Source organism: Filicampus tigris, chromosome 19, assembly GCF_054856515.1.
Source record: "Filicampus tigris isolate MCC_2025a chromosome 19, RoL_Ftig_1.0, whole genome shotgun sequence".
Classification (NCBI taxonomy): Eukaryota; Metazoa; Chordata; class Actinopteri; order Syngnathiformes; family Syngnathidae; genus Filicampus; species Filicampus tigris.
Genome location: NC_141235.1, coordinates 11,851,968 through 11,866,525, shown reverse-complemented (window position 1 = coordinate 11,866,525; position 14,558 = coordinate 11,851,968). Strand labels below are relative to the sequence as shown.

At 42.5% G+C, this 14,558-nt stretch overlaps 1 protein-coding gene and 1 long non-coding RNA gene across 8 annotated transcripts in view; one reads left to right on the top strand and one right to left on the bottom strand.

Annotated features, from left to right (window-relative positions):
• Nucleotides 1-5,826, bottom strand: part of myocd (myocardin) — a 25,944-nt gene extending 20,118 nt beyond the window's left edge. For 3 of the 7 annotated variants that reach the window (XM_086017688.1, XM_086017689.1, XM_086017690.1), the window contains exons 1-2: nt 5,422-5,826; nt 1,184-1,249 (exon numbers count right to left, since the gene is read on the bottom strand). In XM_086017688.1, coding sequence (XP_085873814.1) covers nt 1,184-1,249; nt 5,422-5,476 — 121 coding nt within the window. In that variant the 5' untranslated portion in view covers nt 5,477-5,826. The remainder of the gene's footprint in view (nt 1-1,183; nt 1,250-5,421) is intronic. The other 4 variants (XM_086017693.1, XM_086017691.1, XM_086017695.1 and 1 more) reach the window with 3 other exon arrangements.
• LOC147129534 (uncharacterized) overlaps nt 1-14,558 on the top strand; it is a 19,079-nt gene extending 4,521 nt beyond the window's left edge. The window contains exon 3 of the long non-coding RNA XR_015082793.1: nt 13,908-14,558. This is a non-coding gene — a long non-coding RNA (uncharacterized LOC147129534). The remainder of the gene's footprint in view (nt 1-13,907) is intronic.

Below are 14,558 nucleotides of genomic sequence, written 5' to 3'. Positions count from 1 at the left end.
TGAATTCCTCAATAGGTGTGTATACATTTTTCCAAGTGGTATGTCAATATCAAGTTCATATATTCGATGATTATGAAGGGTTGACAATCCCCATAGAATGGATGGATGGGCCTTTCGCGTGTTGGCAGTCAATACTAAACAAGTTGGCTGAAGTATTACTGCACAGCCCTGACCTGAAGAGCAGTAGGCCCATTAATCTCGATTATGGCAAAGATTTATGTGCACTCTCAGTCCTGTCGGGTCTCCATGTCCTCATCACTATGTCTCAGGTGACATTTTAGCATTTAAGTCGAGACTTTGGCAGCTCCTGTTTGGTGCTGTCCTGTTCGAAAAATGCCTCCGCATTCACACAGAAGTCGTCAGATGCACTGTTGTAAACAGGCCACATTCACATTGACATCACCTATCAATGTGCAACGGAGTGCGTCTTCCACATGAAAGCATTCCTCGGCGGTCATTCACCGACTTGTCCGCTGACTCACTGGCCTTACTGTCTCGCTGCATCTTTGCTTGCTGCCTTACAGTAACTAGCCAATTAGCAGAGCGGATGTTTGCAAAGGTTAAGCAATGCTAATTCTTCTAAAAACCCACCTGATGGATAAATGAGTTAAATCTGCATCGATGTAAAAAAAAAAAAAAAAAGAATCGGTTCGCAGCGCCAGACGGATACAACATATATGCAGACGTTCAAAGTAAAATTTTGATCACAAAAGGATTTGTAATGTTAACAGTCAAATCTACTGTACATTTGGCACTAACAAAATTGATTAAAAGACAAACATTTAGTTAAGCAGTCACAATTATTAGTTCATTTTCAAGTTTTATTTTTTGTAAAACTTACAAAACGTTACCGTTTGTAATATGGAGAAAATGCATGTTAAAATAAAAAACATCTTATGGTTATAGAATGAGTCATTTTGTTCAAAAAAGATTTGAAAAAATCGAATCAAAATCGGGAACTGAGAATCAAATTGAGGCTTGAGTAAATCGTTACATCCATGTTTTTGATTGTTGGGTTAGGGTTGAATAATTGTGCACCTAACACATGAGGACTTTCTGTAAGGATCTAAAAATTATGCAGAGGCCTACCAAGAGTCAATTTAGACCGGTCGGGGTATTTTCAGGAGTGTGTGTGTGTGTGTGTGTATGTCTGTCTGCAACTGTGTTGGATGGTGTTACTCACGAGGCATGATGCCTTGGTCTGCCAGCTGCTCTCGTGTCCTCCTCTGCTGAAGTCTTAACTGTAGCACTGAAGGTGGGAGGGAAGGAAGAGGATGATGACAGACAGGCAGACAGATAGCAAAGACGAACAGAAGGCAAGAAATAACAAAGACGTAGAAAGAAAGGGACAGTAAAAAAACAAGCAAGCAGGGAAACTTCGACAGCCACTCTCATTGCATAAATACATTCAAAGCATGGAGCATCATTTTATTGCACCAACAGGTTGTTGGTGATGGGGAAAAAATGCGGGTTTCAAGCTATCCGAATGTATACACACGCATGTATTCTATGCATGCTTGTTCAAAACGGGGGGAAAAAAAAACAAAGCGGCTTGCTCACAAATATTTCTGCGAGCAGGATGTCGGCAGTGATAAACACTGCTCCTGGCTTTAAACAGATCTGTTCAGCAGTGTGTGGTCCTGAGGGTGTGCACACACTCCTGCATGCTCAATGTGTGTATGTCGAATTGTACAAGAAGAGTCGACGTGGGAGTACGGGGTCATAAACATCAAGACTCCCCCGCGTCTGTCGGTTGACTTGTGTCGGTGGCTATCCCTCTTTCTTTTTCTTTGTTTCGCGGTGCTTTTCCCTCCCTGTTGCTATTTGAAGGTCTTTTTCTGACATGCTGGATGTGACAGATAAGTATGAAATGTTCCTCCTTTTCCCCAGAGCCTAATCACACTTTTTGTCTCATTATTTGTTTCAGGTGGTTTACGTTCATTCGGTTTTGACCCCATTCAAACTTTGTAACGGCTTTATTGGAACTCTGGGTAACTCGGCACCACTTGCGGTAAAGCACCTCCGTTATGCAACTGGAAGCGCTTTGCCTTCATCTAACATCTGCTTTAGTTTACAGTGACAGAGGTCATGACCTGTTAGTCGCATCATAACGGAGAGGATGTAGTTGCGGAATGTACGATGACCAAAACACGGAACGGAAACAACCCCCATTGGTTTTTGTCCCGCGCTCTTCCACATTTTTTGTCAGCGAAAGGAAACAGGTGTTTTCTGTCCGAAAAGCCTCCACCTCATCGATGATTTTAACTCTTACTCTCAAAGTTAATAATTCTTTAGGAGACACACACCAGCTGCCATGAAATCTCATTGTTATGGCGAGCCGACTTTCAACCATATGACCCCCTCTTCCCTTAGGGACATTTGTTTTCCGACGTGGCCGTCCTTGGTATACAAACGCAATACCATATTTACAACATTTCCGATTTATTGCGTAAATAAATTGTCACTTTGCCTGGTTGGCTCCGGCACCGTGGTGATATTGTGATTTACGAAAGGCACAATGCAGGAATGAAAGCGGCGAAGAATTACGCCTTGGTTCAAAATTGCTAATGAGACAGGTTGGGTTTCTTACATCAATTCCCAGAACTTCCCCTCAAGCAGACACAAATGTGCTCAGGAGAGATGTATGAGCACGACTGTATAACTTCTCATAAACAGGTATTCCTAAATAGAATGTTACTGTTTATTTTAGACCAATACCAGTGAATTTCCATCAACATAAACTGGCCCATCTTATCCCGATGCCTCGGGACAATCTTTGGCAGATTTGTGAAAGTGAGCCTGAAGAGTCAACAAGTCTTTGCAAAAATACACATTTTTGGATTGGATCCACTGACAATGACTGAAAGTCAACAGCTGGATCATGCCGTGATGCTCAGGTGCGCAGTACTGTTATCGATTGCTGGACCTTGATAGAAAAGCAATGCGGAACCAGGGCGAGTTTTTTTGCAAGGAACTTTTGAAGACATTTTAGATAAGAAAACTACAACTGCTCCAACTTCAGGTGAGGAACAAATGAAGGAGACCATATAAGTTGCCAGTAATTCCCAGCTTGTAGTTTCTGATAGGGCCAGTGCATATGTCAAACACTCTAAAAACAGCTGGGTTACAAATAACACAATTTTGGGTCAAAACGAACCGATCCACTATTTGATTCAATTTGACCCAACTTTCTGCGTTGTTTTTGCAGAAAACAACCCCCAAAATTTGGCAGTTTTGTGCAAAGTAAAGCCAGAAGGTGGGTCAAATTGACCCAATTAGTGGATCGGTCCATTTTTGATCCAAAATTGTGTTATTTTTAACCCAACTCTTTTTAGGGTGAACAAAACTTTCTAGGGATCTCGGGGTCTAGACAAAAAACTACCGTGTCTCGGGATCAAAATCTGCTTTTCTAGCTCTGAATACATAAACAGTGGGGGACACTCTGTAACAGTTTCTTTTGACACCTTTTCCTGTCTTTTTTGTTTGAACCAACTCGGCGTTATGTAACATCAGTCGGGTATTTGACTTACTAATCAAATCAACATGAGAACCAGTCAGTTACGCGCCCACACTCACACAAAACTGGTTGGTCTGTGGGGAACCCTTAAGTGAGATCTTTATCTTTTTCAATGCAACCATGTGGCAACAGTTCCCATGGCTTTGATAATGTAGCTCAAGTGGCTTGTGAAATGATCAACTAATCGCTAGTCTTAATGGCTCAATAAATTGTGAGCTCGAATTGATTCACAAGCAGGTGAATTTACAAGTAGTTTTACTTCGCTTACGCACAGTTTTCAACTCATCAATTCAGTCCTGCCTGTCAAGATGAATCCATTCTGGCTGTATCATCAATCAGATCTGGAGTAAGATGACCTTTATGGGAATAAAGACAACGTCTCCACATCTGTGACAAATTAAGGCAGCTCCTGCGTCTGTTTCTTTTTTTTTGTTTGGGGGGGCAAAACACAACCTGAACAATCACGTTTCTCTTGAACCCTCCCGCGTTCCCTTGAGCACCGTGGGTCATTTCCCACCCTGCCAATCTACTCTAAACAGCACAAAAGGAAAAGCCCCATTTAGTCTGCCACTCCTGCAATGCAATTACATTTTTGAGTCAGTGAATAAGAACCAGAAATGTGTGCTGGTTATTGCCAGTTGTGAGTTCTTGCAGCTTTGCAAGTCTCTACTTTTGAAGAAGATGAGCGCTCAGAAACAAAAAGCTTTGGGCGTCGAACTCCGCCACCATCAGTTACATTTCCCTCAGGGAGATGGCAGTGTTGTGCACTTACTATATGCAAAGTCGACTGCACACATGCTCAGATCACATCTTTCAATTTATCCATCCATCTACACTGGCAGGGGTGTCAAACTCCAGTCCTCGGGGGCCGCCCTCCAGCATGTCTTAGAGGTTTCCTCGTCCAACACACCTGATTCAAACGATCAGGATCAGGCTCCTGCAGAACTTGCTGATGAGCTAATCATTTGAAACAGGTGTGTTGCAGCAGGGAGAGATGGGAAAACAGGCAGGACAGCGGCCCTCGAGGACCGGAGTTCGACATCCCCTGATCTACAGGCTACTGCTCATCCTCACTATTTTTTGCGTGCCACAAAAACTAAAATACTGTACAGTTCCCCCCTCGTAGGAGATTGCATGTATGCTGTTTCCTCTGTGTGTTGGCAGAATTTCTCAAAACCACAATCTTTGCGGCCACAAATTAACCCGTCTAGGAATTTCCTTTTACCCAGCCTGGGTATTTTTTCAGTGAATGATAATTGGATCTTAATGACAAAATTCTGCCATATGCTGATTCAAGTTAGGATGAAAAGCTCAATGAATACCAAAACTGGAAGCGCTACCCTGGCTTAAGCGGCCGTTTAAATCAGTACTTCCACTCCTTTTGATAAGACCAGGTACACTCACACACATACATGCACCATTAGCTTCCAATTCAACCTTATTAAGATAACCTCCAACCTTGCGGCAGTGTCTAATCTCCCTTATCAGTGTGCATCCAGCCGGAGTGTCAAAGTCGCTGGCTTCTCTCAGCGGCTGACATGCAACAAGTGCACAAACCTGTCTGGAAACATCACTCTTGAATGTCAAACTTTTATAGAACCGAGCAAAGAAAAACAGAGAAGGGTGTTAAGCTAACTTGGAGCATCGTTCGACTTTGGCTTTTGACTCCCTGCGTGCTATTACGAGCACCTGTCACTTGGCGCTAAGGAGCCCACTGAGTGTCAACACAGCTCATTCTTGACAGGCAAAGGGCATAATGAGTACGGCATTGCCTGTAAATGTCAAGTGTTGATAGGCAAACCTCTTGCAAAGGCACGCAGGAATGAGCGCAAATGTTTCATTTGAGAATCAGATATTGATTATATCATAACAAGAATTCTGATGTAAAACCATCAAGTCCTTACCTGATCTAAACTTGCTTCGTATCAGTATGGAGTGTTCAGAGCCCAGAAGAGTCATAATGATTTAGAGTACAGTTCCGGGGTTGAAAAGTTGCAAGATACAGTCATGCGCACCTGGGCCCGTCTTGGCGTCTTCTGGACCCCAAGACTGAGATGAGTTGCAGCAGACTCTGCCTACCTCATCTACAGATCTTGCCGAAATTTAAAGAACACCACACGGTGATAACAGAGCCTCTCTTTGTTGTGCTGGTCTCAGTCGCCAGTGTTTACACTAGCAAGCAGATCTCCGAGTGCTCCCCTCCTCTCCCCCGGGGGTTTGATGTGGAAGTGTGTGAGAGTCTTGCTGAGGCTTTGGTCCCATCTAAGCTGAGAGCTCTGAGTTCGGAGGCAGGCGAAGCACACAGAGATATGCCCTGCTTGGGGAGGGGCTAGGCGGCCCGGGGGTTGCGCTACAGACCCGCCCGTTGGAGCCGGAGGCTGGACGGGCTTTGGCTGATGACTTCTTCCTCCCATGATACCAGTGTAAATATATCTGCCTATCAGCCCTGCTGTGTGTTGGAGGAGAGAGCGGAGGGAGAGTCACATAGAAAAAGCTCAAGCTTCAGCTTTTGAACAACTTTTCACACTGTTGATAAATCAGACACACAGACACAAACAAAAAAAAGTGACCTAATAGGTACATCTGATGCAAATTACTACCATAGACGACGGTGCAATTGAGTGATCACAAAGCAGTGGCTTCCAGTGCCCTTACAAACAACCCATTTCAGAACATCCCTCAATAGGTCGCCATTGCTTTACACAGAACACAGCAAAAGTGGCGTCAGAATTTTTTGGGAAGAATATGTAGGCTTTACGCAGATACAAAAATATTCCAATGGATTTCAATGGGCATCAATTACACGGCGATGTTTGCTATTCGAACCCTATCCCCCAGTTATAGGGCCACTGTGTCATTTTAAATATCTTTTTACACCATTTACACTGATGACAGACATTGCTTTGTTGAGCTAGCATCGGGTTTATACGTCAATGCGAGAAGGCTTAATCCTTTTTTTTTTTTTGCAGATTTGGAATGATACACAGGACACACATAGTACCAGAATAATAATACAATTTTGAGTGAGTCGATTTTGGTCAAAAAATGCCCAAAATTCCACATAATGTTGCTTTGCTGTTCAGCAGTTTTGTGCCATCCTTGAATTGTAATATTTATGCACAAGAGCACTTTGCATTGGAAAAAATGATAGCACATTACGTGGTTATTTTTTGGTGTACAAACCCTTTGTTGTTGAAGGCTGAATCTTTTATACATGCATTGAGCATGAAATCTATGAAGACACTGCGATGTACATTAGTTAAACCAAAAAAACTGACATGCACATATTTTGTTAGAAATGACATTTTTGTCATATATCTGGTTAGGAAGTATGTGGTCCTATATAGTCCCCCAGTGCTGATTAAAAATATTGCCTTCCTTCATTCATCCATCGCTGGCCGATAACTTCTTCTTTTGCTATTCTGTATATTTGCTGTTTAGTAGCAGCCTTACCTTAACGTGTATGTGCGTCCAAATCACCATGTCATGTAACAAAACAATCCAACGCTCTAAACACATCATGTGGTTCCAGTATAGTTTCAGTTATGAGTATGGCTGGCACTGTACATTAGAAGTGGCAGTTTAGTCATTGTCCCAGCAGCTGAGCTGCAGCATTATCTTATCAGCAGTTTGATGCAGATGCTCCACTCTGTATTTAACAAGTCACCCCTTCCTCCAGCTCCTACACACCAGCCAGATATTTGTCAGAGCAGCGCTAAGCCGCTCGCCCGCTCTCCTCCAAACCATCCGTCAACAAGGGGATGTCTGACGGTCATGCCAAGGCCTTCTCTGTGGTTGTTTATCCATTCGCGTCGTTCGAGGCTGGAATGCAAAGTAATACATAAACTAGTGACACAAAAACCATTTACAGTAAAGACTGAGCGCTTAAAAACAGTTATTGTTGTTGTAGGGGGCTACCATATTAGTCATGTGCAACAACAATATGAAGTCTTTTTCTCATCATAAGCTCACTAGATCACCTACTTGAGTGGAATACTGTCGAATATCCGTAGGGGGCGTGGGGGCGGACTGACGAACCGACTATAACAGTATGGTTCGTCATAAAAATGACGGACTGATGAATGAATGATGGTGCCCTGGCTGCTGAATCCCTCTCTCTATATATAGATATAGATATATAGATCTAGATTTAAAAGTAAAATTCAGCAGCTTGATCACAGCAAGCCCCTCAGCCCCTGGTCTGCCGGTTGGGACAACCGGTCCGTCTTTTACATTCTACAGGGGCAACCCAGGACACTATGGATTTAAATAAATAATCCAAAACAAATGAATAATTCAGACTTTACAGAGATACAGTCATCACGGTCAGTCCTGCCACCGTTAACATATTTAATTAAACAATACCAAAACTTGAAAAAGTCTTGGAATTGTAGAACTGGACATCCTAACAACAGTTTTTTCATTAAAAATGGACCCTTGCGCCACATCTTAAGGCTCACTTCCTACAATGAACCTACGACAGACCTTTTGTACAAATTCTGTAAAAGACCGCTGTGACACAGCACTAATAAGTCACAGAGCATTGAGAGCTTTGTCCGGCTCACCGCTCTTTACTACCCATTTTAATCTCTTCCCAGCATAAACACTGCTTGGCCTTTGTTGCAGAGGAGCCTCGACACATACCGGTTGGATGCATGCGCCACAACATAGAATCATTTCATCTAATAAATAACACCCGGTCTGTTTGCTGTGAGCCTGCGTGCTGACGTGTGTCAGAGCGTACGCCAGAGAGCCATACAATGCTACAAAATTCAAATATTTACACAGACGCTACTAAGGCTGCAAATCTGCCGCTGACACAGATGGGCACATTTGTCTAGAACTTGCTGTGAATGAAAGCGCACACACACACACACGCACCCACACACAACAGCACGCATGGGCGTCTTTAATTAGCAGGTGAAAGTGCTTTAAGGGAAGGTCTGTCAGAGGGTTTGACAGTGTACACACAGTGTTTTGGAGAGATTCCTAAAGAGGTCACCCAGCCCTGGCTTAATCCTCCCCTTTAATTGGGCCCTATGTCAACAGACGTGACAAGTCTCATCTGAACTGCCTGGAACAGTACATGTGTACTTGCAAGACAAAGAGCGAGCCAATGATCGTCATATGTCAAATAGATTGATTTGGGTGCACATTTTGTATACCGTGTACAATAAAGCTGCTGCAGGGTGTCACAGCGCCACCGCTAGTTCGATGCAAATCTCATTGGCCATGTCAATAACACACGCCGCAATGTTTATTGGTCATCCGCACAGACATCTAGATCAACTTATGACATTTTTGTGTTTTCTGTGATTTCTTGTGTTTTAGATAACGCAGACGTCACTTGCTAAAATGTGCACACAATATTATTTAATTGACATCTGGATTCGAGGCAAGAATTACAAACACTTAATAAACTCAGTTTGGAATGTTAGTGTTCACATTGTTGAAATCAGTTCCAATAAATCACGAAATAGTGGCGTGTTTTTTCTATGCTGATAGGGGCCGCCATGTAAGTTATTATCGGCCCGCACTGGCATCGAACTGTCACTCGGCCAATGACGTCTCAGTAGGCCTTATACTTTCTATTGTACTTTGAACGGAGCCAGTGTTGAGACACCGTGATACTTGGCTGTAATATGCTATGAGAGGAAACTGGAAGGCTTAGAACCTCTCTATCCGTTTATCTTCTTCCTGCCTGTCTGCTTCCACTTCACACCTTTCACCAGGGACTTATGAATGGATTATTAAAGGAATGAGCTCCCACAGGGAACATAAAAAAACAAGAAGAGTGCGTCATTACACGTGTGACGGACAAACCATTTGTAATATATTCGCTGACATTGACTGGCTGACTTTTCTAAAAACGCAAATCTTCACCTAAATATACTGTAGATAAATTCTTGATTGGTGTGTGTGTGTGGTGGGGAAGTGGGGGGTGGTAGGGGTATGGTTGGGGCCAAGTGTGTTTCACTTGGAGTCTGGATGCGTAGGGGTGAATGTCCTTTGCTCTGGATTGAGTCTCAGATTCTCTAAAAGTCTCCAACAACACAATAAAATTTGGCTTGTTGCTTTTTTTTGTAAAGGAGTTGCATACGGGGTCAAAATTACAATGTAAGAAATTGTGTTAACAAGAGTGTTGTGCAGTATTTTCCAAATATGCACCTATGAAATTCAAGTCAGCGTAATTTGTGTTTTCTGGCTTTTTATTTATACAGTATATAACCCCTTAAAAAACGTTTGGAAATGTATTCCAGTTGACACAATTTGCTTAATATTGTTTTCTAAATGTTTGAGTTTATTTCATTTTGGTTATTTATTATCTTGTTTGTAATTGAAAAACATGATTGATCAATATGGTGTATAATATTACTAATGTTTTCAAAATATTGTGCATTGATAAAGTACGCAACAATGCCAACTTTGTCAGAATCCCCTGCAAGATTCTCCGTTTGTTATCTTGAGCTTCAGGTGTTGTTAGGTGAGTGAGTGCCAGTCACAGGTTTATGACTGGTAGCTGACTGGCACTAATCGATATGGATGTTTTAAGATGTGGGAGAAGTAGAGAAAACTTAAGTACAACACCCCAAGGCAGAGCAATTCTTACTAGGGAACCCTTGACAGGGAGGTAAACGGACTACCCTGGACACTGCTGTGCTGCCACATTTAATTTTCATTATTTACAACTCATTTGCTGTCGGACATTTCTTGGCCCTCTTTAACACTGTTTGAAAAAGAATTGGAAAAAATAAGTAATATAAATAACCCACCCGCCACCCCACCCATTATCTATACCGCTTATCCTCACAAGGGTCGCGGGCGTGCTGGAGCCTATCCCAGCTGTCTTCGGGCAGTAGGCTGGGGACACCCCGAATTGGTTGCCAGCCAATCGCAGGGCACACAGAGACAAACAAACAACCGCACTCACAATCACACCAAGGGGCAATTTAGAGTGTCCAATCAACTTACCATGCATGTTTTTGGAATGTGGGAGGAAAACCGGAGTACCCGGAGAAAACCCACGCAGGCACGGGCAGAACATGCAAACTCCACACAGGGAGGCCGGATCGAATCCATGACCTCTGAACTGTGAGGCAGACGTGCTAACCAGTCATCCACCGTGCCTTAATATAAATAATAATCATATAAATAACTTCCTGGGATTGAATGGCTGGACTGTGAAAAGACAAATAAATTCGTCAATGGCAGTGAATGACTTAAATGGGGATAATAAATTGAAAACCCAAACAAATTGAAGACTGGCAAGCCTGCTTGAAGCATTGTTTTTAACTCATTCACTGCCATTGACATATTTATTAGTCTTTTCACAGTCCAGTCCAGCCATTCAATCCCAGGAATTTATTTGTATTTTTTTCCCAATTTTTTCCAACGTTAGGGTAAAAGAGGGTCAGAAAATCTCTGGCAGTGAATGTGTTAAGGTGGCATTATACTGACATTTTGCATTTTTATTTAATTTTGGATATTTATACAGTATGTTAAACTGTCTGGGAATCCGTATCTCGTGATTGTGTGTGTTCGTGCGTGTTTGTGTGTCCGAATTTTGTACTCCTCGAGCAGCATGTCAGATCATAGCTTAGGCTCAGCTCATCGAGGTACATTAGTTACATCTTAAAGGTATACAGCATCAGTTTTGCTGACAAAAGTGTCTTTTAAATAAATCACACAAATGTGAGGAGAGCCTGGGAGCAAAAAAAAAGTTCAATCAAGCTTACAGTTTCTCAGAATATTGAAAAGGTCCCGCCTTTCATTTCTCGAGGTATTTTTCTTTGCTTCATTTGTCATTTTGTAAAGTTTTTCAAATTTACAAAGCAACGTGACATTGATTGATAGAACTTTCATTTGTTAGTAGCGAGAGTGAGCGTCATTCGGTCATTTCTCAGCACTCAATCAGTGTTATCAGAAAAACGGAGGGCTTTTCCCACGATACGAGCTGGCAGTTCCTAAAGAAAAAGATGGGAATGGAGGAATTATGAAGGCAAACAAATTAAGTATTATAAAAAAAAAGAGAAAACAGAGGCCAAGGCATGGCGTTCAAAATAAACCAGCAGTATTTTTCTATGAGCGGAGGCGCAGAAGTGGGAAAGCCAGGATAGGGTGGATTTTACCATCAGTTTCTCCTCTGTCTTTAAACTGGGCTTCAGAAGAAAGACTTTTCATAAAAAGCCAAACCAAAAGTGATAGAAAACCAACTAAGGCTTAGCCAGGACTCTCCCCTCCTGTCCCCCTTCTTAAATCTTTCTGCTTTCTTTATCTCGGCTGTGGCTCGGTCACCTTCACTTGCATGGACGCATGGGCGAGAGCGGCGCATGTCTGCCGCCAATTCCAAATGGAATCCACAAACACTGCAAGAGCTCTGTGAGGGAGATAGGTTGTCTCCCATCTTGTACATAAACACAGAGCCGGGAGATACTGTTTTATGTTTTTTGCTTGTTTAGGTTTTTGCAATTGACTCAGATGGAGTCTGCAGGGGCTGGCCAGGGGCCACAGCAGTGTGGGCTGAAGGAGGAGCCGGGGGTCCATGTCTGTGAGGCTTCAAGCTCAGAGACGAGCCTGCATCACCGTAGCTTAACTCCTAACACCTGCCTATTACCGAGGGGCTATGTGTGAGCTTTGCGCGGCATTCCTGAATTTTCTCGATCAGAAATTTAATAACTTAAAGTCTACTTTGTTGTTGGTAATGTGTGTACCCATGACTAACTGGACCAGATGAAAGGCACATTTAGTCGAGCAATCATCTCTCATCTGATTTCTATTATCATGCTTGACGAATTATGAAGAGAAACTAATTAAGTCAAAATTGGTGAAATTGAAATAAAGTGTGTCAATATTAGTTGAAATAATAGCGGGTCAAATACTATGGATAAAAACTGGCATGCCGTGTGTGTCGGCTGCAACGCTGAATCTTTTAGGTCTTTTACATAATATCAAACGTGCATGTCCCGCATACAATTTCCTTAATGAATTATTATTATGCATTTTTTTTCCACAATTAAAAAACATTTAAGTGTTTTAACAATTTGCCAATGACATGCTTTCAAAATAATCCCAAGAATCTTTTATTATCTTGCTGGAATTAGCTTGTTTTGAGAGAAGCCCTCATTGAATTGTTGTGCTAAGTATGGATTTGGTTACCATGAAAATTTGGGCTAAAGGTGGCTGCACTTGGAACCTAATGTTTAAAAAAATCATTTAAAAAATATAAATGGGTTCCTGGGACTGAACGGCTGAACTGTGAAAAGACGAGTAAATTCGTCAAAGGCAGTGAATGAGTTAGAAAACAAAAACAAACGACTGCAAAACTGCACAGCACTTCCGAGCCACTACAAGACAGATTGCATTCTATTTTCCCTCGTGGAGGCAGCACTTCATCACACATTGCCAAACACAAATAACGTCAACCCCCCACTTCTTACCTTGGTCCTGTTTCTGAAAATTAAGTTTGGCTCCAGGACTTTGGCAGTTGAAAGTGGCTCTGGATCTTTGCTAAGCTAAGCTGCCAAGTCACACTGCTGCACGACAGTGGGGCAGAAGTTGATAACGGCTCGATTTTATGTGGTTGCTGAATTCCACACTCCAGAGACCCAATTATTTGTATACAAGCAATGAAAAGTAAACTTTCAATAATAACTATGTTCCCTTTAGGATAATTTTGATTTTGCATAACTGAATATATTTGACCAAATCATAACTGTCTTTTTTATACATATCTGGCCTACTCTACTTCTCAAATCGCTGTTATGACAAAGTAACCCAAAAGCAACTGGAAGTATTCGTTTTCAGTATAGTTAGTGGTTTTGCTGAGTTTTGATTTTTAGCCATCTTATTTAGTTTTTTATTAATTTATGAAGTATTGTTGCATTTTTTTGGCTTCTTTCTGACAATTAGTTTCACTGGCTGGCCCTGCATTTGTCGCAGTCCAGCACATTCAAATTGCACGACTTTTGCAGGGTTCAATTTTAGAGGTTCTACTGTACGTGTTTTGAGACCTTTGGGAGGTGGTAAGACTGCTTGTGGAGAACATACGATCTCCAGGCTGAAATCTCCAAACCCGGAAATGTCTTTGTGGGGTTGACGTTGCTAACCACTGGACCACAACGCTGCCAATATAAAGACCCAACAGTGCAAATATTTCACCATGTTGTGTCACCGACATGGACTGTCAGCCAGCACATATTTCCTCTCAATGAGGGTCAAACAGAGCCATGTTGTTGTTGGTATGCCCCTACCCTGTCCTCCCCACAACCGCCCCCCCCCCTCCAAAAAAAACCCCTCCTTCCCCTACGAGATATATATGCAATGGCATGATCAGAGTCAGTTCCCCCAGACGCTGGTACCTGATCAGTTATGATATTTTACATTCCCGCAGAGATTGCACCGCCGCGTAATCCGATCTGGGTACAGTGTTGGAGGTGGTTGACAGATCGAGAACAGAGCCAGAGGTTGCCAAGGGCTACAGACTGATTCCTGAGTACAGGGCTGGTATCTGCGGGACTGGACTCCACTTGACCCTTCAATACCAAAGACTTATTTATAGGAGCGGGTCTGTGTGTGTATGCGTGTTTGACTGCATGTGCGTGCACGTGTGTCGCATGTGTTTGCATGGTCACCCTGAGGGGAGCGCGTCTTATCCGCACTGGCTTGCATTCATCAGGAGTGACATTTTTTACCATTCCGCATTCAAAGCAAACACATGGCTTCATGTGCTATCGCCATTCAGCGCAACATTGAGAGGCCTGACTTATGCAACTTGTCAGTAAGAAATCATACCATGGTCATGCTAATCACGCCAATGATTCAGTCCTTGGGCCTTTTTTAATTTTTGGTCCGACAAACCTCTCTTTCTTCCTTCCCCGATTTAAAAAGCCGCAACAACGTGGGTTCACTGACAGTTACATAGTCGTGGTAGCTTTTGGCACCCTGGTTATGCCTAATTGGTTGTGATCATATGTTGTTCTAAGGTTCTAAACGCAGCAAGAAATGGATGCCTTTTTTTTTCTCCTTTTTTTTGCATTCTGTG